Genomic DNA, 5,332 nt, shown 5'->3' with positions numbered 1-5,332 from the left:
CGTTTGGTTGTCTGATTTAACAATACTGTTTACTATGAACCTACATTACATCGATGCTGTGAAAGCGTCTTATCTTGCATGGCGGTCGGTGTAGGTGTATATCATATGTATAATGTTTATTACTAATATCTAGTGCATATACTCTGTACAGTCAGTGTTCCCTGTCCAGGGCAGTGCATAAGATGCTCATGCAGCAGCAGCATCATTATCTTCATCTTTCTTTTTCAAAGAAACCTCTACAGGGGCATAAAAAGGACTATGAATGGGGAAAAGACCTGGGTTTGATTTCTACCACTTCCAAGGGAGAAAATGACCTCTGGCAGACATTAGATTGTCAGCTCTTGGAGACAGAATCCCGTTTCTGACCTCAGCAGGGATGAAAGACATGATGCTTTTAACGTGAATGTGGATGTTACATTGCCGTGTGCCCTGCGCATGCTTCTTGGTACATGCAGCATGGAACCTGAAGTCCTTATTCAAAGAGGCCATATTCTCAGGAGTTGGGGTGTTTGGGACCTTCTCCCGCCCCATATAATGATGATTGCAGGGAATGTGAGGGCTCCTGCAGGGGATAATTAGTGATGCATTAATTGGGTGAGGTTTCCAGCTGTTAGCAGTGGATACAGGGAGGGGGCGGGGCATCCAGCGTTTGACACTAAACGGGGCGGGGTTTATTAAATGTTAAACGTGTACGGGGGGCGGGGTTACACTGAGTGATTTGCGTCGCAGGTGGGCGGGAGCCGCAGTAACGTCATGGTTGGCTGCGGGGGTGTGGCCGAGCGCTGATTGGTCGGAGTGGTGGGCTCCTGCTTCTTGATTGGTTTGGAAGGCAGCGGTGGGTGGAGTTTGCGCGCGAGGCCCGGAGAGGAGGCGGCGGTCGGTATAGAGAAGCGGAGACCCGTGGGAGAGGATGTCCCCGCGGAGCTGAGCCCCCGGCATGGCGCTGAGCCCCGGGGCGGGCAGCGTGTCCCCCTCCTCCGCCAGCCTGCGCGGGACCCGGGAAACCCTGAGTGACCCGGACCGGGGGGAGGAGGAGGAGGAGCTGGAGTCTCTCGGGTCAGATTCTGAAATCAACGGGGTCATCAGCGAGAGGAAGACGGATCGGTACGGGTTCCTGCAGCGGGAGGAGACCACCGGGACCCCGTGAGTATCAGGGCGGGCATTGTGTGTCACTGTAAAGAGGTGAGCGGGACAGTGTGTCACTATGGGGGTGACAGTTTGTGTCACTATGGGGGGGGGGACAGTTTGTGTCACTATGGGGGCGGGGACAGTGTCACTATGGGGGGGGGGCAGTGTCACTATGGGGGGGGGGGACAGTGTCACTATGGGGGGGGGGACAGTGTCACTATGGGGGGGGGACAGTGTCACTATGGGGGGGGGGACAGTGTCACTATGGGGGGGGGACAGTGTCACTATGGGGGGGGGGGACAGTGTCACTATGGGGGGGGGGGGACAGTGTCACTATGGGGGGGGGGGACAGTGTCACTATGGGGGGGGGGGGGACAGTGTCACTATGGGGGGGGGGGGGACAGTGTCACTATGGGGGGGGACAGTGTCACTATGGGGGGGGGACAGTGTCACTATGGGGGGGGGACAGTGTCACTATGGGGGGGGGGACAGTGTCACTATGGGGGGGGGGACAGTGTCACTATGGGGGGGGGGGACAGTGTCACTATGGGGGGGGGGACAGTGTCACTATGGGGGGGGGGACAGTGTCACTATGGGGGGGGGACAGTGTCACTATGGGGGGGACAGTGTCACTATGGGGGGGACAGTGTCACTATGGGGGGGAGACAGTGTCACTATGGGGGGGGGGACAGTGTCACTATGGGGGGGGGACAGTGTCACTATGGGGGGGGGACAGTGTCACTATGGGGGGGGACAGTGTCACTATGGGGGGGGACAGTGTCACTATGGGGGGGGAGACAGTGTCACTATGGGGGGGGGACAGTGTCACTATGGGGGGGGAGACAGTGTCACTATGGGGGGGGAGACAGTGTCACTGTGGGGGGGGAGACAGTGTCACTATGGGGGGGGAGACAGTGTCACTATGGGGGGGGACAGTGTCACTATGGGGGGGGGACAGTGTCACTATGGGGGGGGGGACAGTGTCACTATGGGGGGGGGGGACAGTGTCACTATGGGGGGGGGGGACAGTGTCACTATGGGGGGGGGACAGTGTCACTGAGGGGGACAGTTTGTGTCACTGAGGGGGACAGTGTCACTATAGGGGGGTGAGGGGAACGATACTTGTTATGAGGGTGAGGGGGATAGTACTTGTTACTATTGGGGGGGAGAGGATAATGATTGTCACTAAGGGGGCCAATGTGTGTCACTATGGGGGGTTGAGGGGGACAGTGTGTCACTAAGGGGAATAATGTGTCACTATAAGGAGGTTAGGGTGACACTGTCATTGAGGGGGCAGCGTGCTACTGGGGCGGTGCGGGAGATGGTGACACAGACTGTCCCCTCATTATTACACTAAGGGGGGATAGTGCCACTATGGGGGTGAGGGAGACAGTGTGTGATGGGGGAAGGGGTGGGTCAATGTGGGTGTGTCACTATGGGTAGTGTGGGGGGTTAGTGTTTGTTTCACTAGGGGAGGGGGGGCAGTGTGTGCCACTGGAAATTGAGGGGGTCAGTAAGTGTGTCACTGAGTGGTGAGGGTGACAGTTTGTGTCACTGTAGGGGCTGAGGGGGTCTATGTGTCACTGAAAGGGACAGTGTGCGTGTCGCGAGTGGGGTGGTGGGGGACACTGTCACACAGGTTATCTCGCCTCCATACTAGAGTACAGTGTTGCGTGTTCAGCGTATTAGATTCTGTGTCACCCATGATACATGCGCCTGTGCACTGTCATGGCGATGTCACGGTTATATATGGGGGGTGGGACATACTTTTTGGTGTGTAGTCCTGCATTGTACGTGTTTGCAGTGTCCTGGGAAAGTTTTTTTCCCTTTGGGAAGTGATGGCCCTGGTTATGCAGATAAACTCAATAACAACCCTTTTGCTGCCAGAGAGGCTAATCTATTTACACTGGCCCAAAGCCCAACACAGGACTCAAAGTGCCTGAACCAATAGTAATGGTCCTGTGCAGTTCTGACCCATTGGATATCTTTGGCCCTCATTTTAGAACTGCTCATACCATATATGAGGGAGAAAGCAAGTGGTACCACAACTTAATTACAACATGAGTTGTGTTGTGTGTTTGTACGTCATACATTGCTTCTGCCTGTGCATGAGCGGAATAACTCCATGTTTGCATGGGGAAGGGTTTTTAGCATTGGGGTTTCTGACTTGGTGGCATGGGGTGTGTGGTCAGTCAGCTGACCTCCACCGCCAACTTTAGCTGTTCCACCCAACGCTCCTCTTCTAAATGCCCCCTGTTTGTGGCAGTGAAGACAGTGGTGTGTAAATAAACATTTCATGGGTATTTTACCAGCCCCTCTGCTGCAGCCTCATAACTGGCAGCAGAAACGGCTGTGTCCACTGATTAACATCAGAAGCCATTAGCTTCTACTCTTAAAGCCGACTCAGCATGGACGGGGTTAATTTGCAGGAAGAGCTTTGGCCAGGAGAAAGGAGCCTCTTCTGCAGCCCAGCTCCGACCCTCCGTCTCTTGTCAGTGCTGCATGTTATAGACTAGCACAGGGTCCTGTGAAATATTTTCCACTTGCGTCACCAGGGGCAGCCAGACTGCTTAGAAAACAGCCAGAGAGATGTGTTTTTTTCCCCCCTTTTGCAATTGAGGGTTGCAGTGATTTTCTCCCTGCTGCCTCCTGCACTTTCTGTACTAGAGACTGCAGTGTTCAGAGCTTTGAACCAGGGGGGGGGGGGGACATGTTCTATCACAGAGGGCCACAGAAACTCACTGCGGGGGCTTTAATACAGCAGCAATTTGTGCAGGTTTTTTTTGTTTTTTTGTGAGGTTGTCGACAACTTTGAATATAACAATGTTTTTTTTTTCCCGTTATGTGGAAGAGGCTAACTGCTTTATAAATATAATAATAAAAGAGCCTGCGATTATGGTGCATTGCGATGGCTTACAAAGCAACTTCTGGCAGCAAAGTGTAGGGAGAGTCTGCCACTGGAAACCAAGGTTTCTGGCTTTCCAAGCAAAACAAGACTCAACCAGGCAATGCCTCTCATTAAATTGCATGCTCTTCAGGGCAGGGACTCTGTTTTTCTACTTTTATGTTTGAAGTGCTTATTCCCATGATGTGATATTCTGTCACGTGTCTTTCAGCAGTAAAGTGCTGTGTACATGGATGGTGCTATATAAGTAAAGACATACAACATACATGTAAACAACCTCTTGGAAATAGTCTGCGATGAGTTGGCAGGCAGAAGCTTTGCATGTTGTCATATTAAGAGCCCCGTGAGTCAGACGATTAGTTTAATGCTGTGTTTCTGGGTTAAGAAGGTATTGTCCCGCCCATATCATGTGTTTGGGCCGAATGTATAGATGAGGCTGTAGGGCGTTAGTCTGTTTCACAAGGCGGTGCGTGGGACGCCGAAGTCACTCTCCCAACTTCCTCTGAATAAATGTCCTTTCCTTCCTGAGGTCAGAGAGGTGACGGGTAGAGATAACCTTCCCTGTGTCCAGTAACTGGGCTGCAGGGCAGGAAGTGTCGTGACAAGTGTCCGGATTCTGAACAATGTGTTTATTATCTAGTTCCCAAGCCAAACCCGCTCTCCACTTTATCCTGGTGTCTGGTTCAAGTGTACTGTGAGGCTTTTGTCCCACGCATGAAACGGGCAGCTGTGAGAGTGAGGGGCCTGCGGTTTCAATGAAAGGAAGGGTCAGGGAGTTGATGCTTAGTGGATTGAAATGCCACAGTCGCACAGACACTATTCTTTTAGAAACTGCCCACACAGATCTCATTCACTGATGCTGAATAATCAGGCCCCTTAAATATTGGGATAGGGATCAGAGTCTATATTTAATGCTTGTATTTAGGGTCCCATCATACCTTTTTAGCGGCACTGCGTTGGGGGGGGTTAACGAACCTGGAACAAAAAGCAGTAATGTGTGCATCTGAAATACTAATACGCCACAAAACAAATGTTAAACACATTGCCAAATCTATTGCCAATCCAGTGAGTGGTGCTAAGTGTGTCTGAGAGACTCCATAACAAACTGAACCCAAATCGAAAAAGCGCGCTGAGTAGCAGGATATACAGTAAATGTATATGCAATAAAAAAGTCCCGCATGGTGGACTCACAATTTAAACAATAACAATACATTACAACGTGAACTTACAGCTACCTGTGGCGTGAGACAGGTGACCGGAGGTATTGCTGTCGGATTAGATGGCTCAGGTCTGGACCCG

General features: G+C 52.1%; 1 protein-coding gene across 1 annotated transcript in view; it reads left to right on the top strand.

Moving 5' to 3' along the window:
* The first annotated feature begins 853 nt into the window (after nucleotides 1–853).
* TBC1D10A (TBC1 domain family member 10A) overlaps nucleotides 854–5,332 on the top strand; it is a 21,052-nt gene continuing 16,573 nt past the window's right edge. The window contains exon 1 of the mRNA XM_075568899.1: nucleotides 854–1,143. Coding sequence (XP_075425014.1) covers nucleotides 938–1,143 — 206 coding nt within the window. The 5' untranslated portion in view covers nucleotides 854–937. The remainder of the gene's footprint in view (nucleotides 1,144–5,332) is intronic.

This window comes from Ascaphus truei, chromosome 13 (genome assembly GCF_040206685.1).
Source record: "Ascaphus truei isolate aAscTru1 chromosome 13, aAscTru1.hap1, whole genome shotgun sequence".
Lineage (NCBI taxonomy): Eukaryota > Metazoa > Chordata > Amphibia > Anura > Ascaphidae > Ascaphus > Ascaphus truei.
Note: the sequence above shows the minus strand (reverse complement) of the source record. Positions and strands in the feature narration are given on the sequence as shown.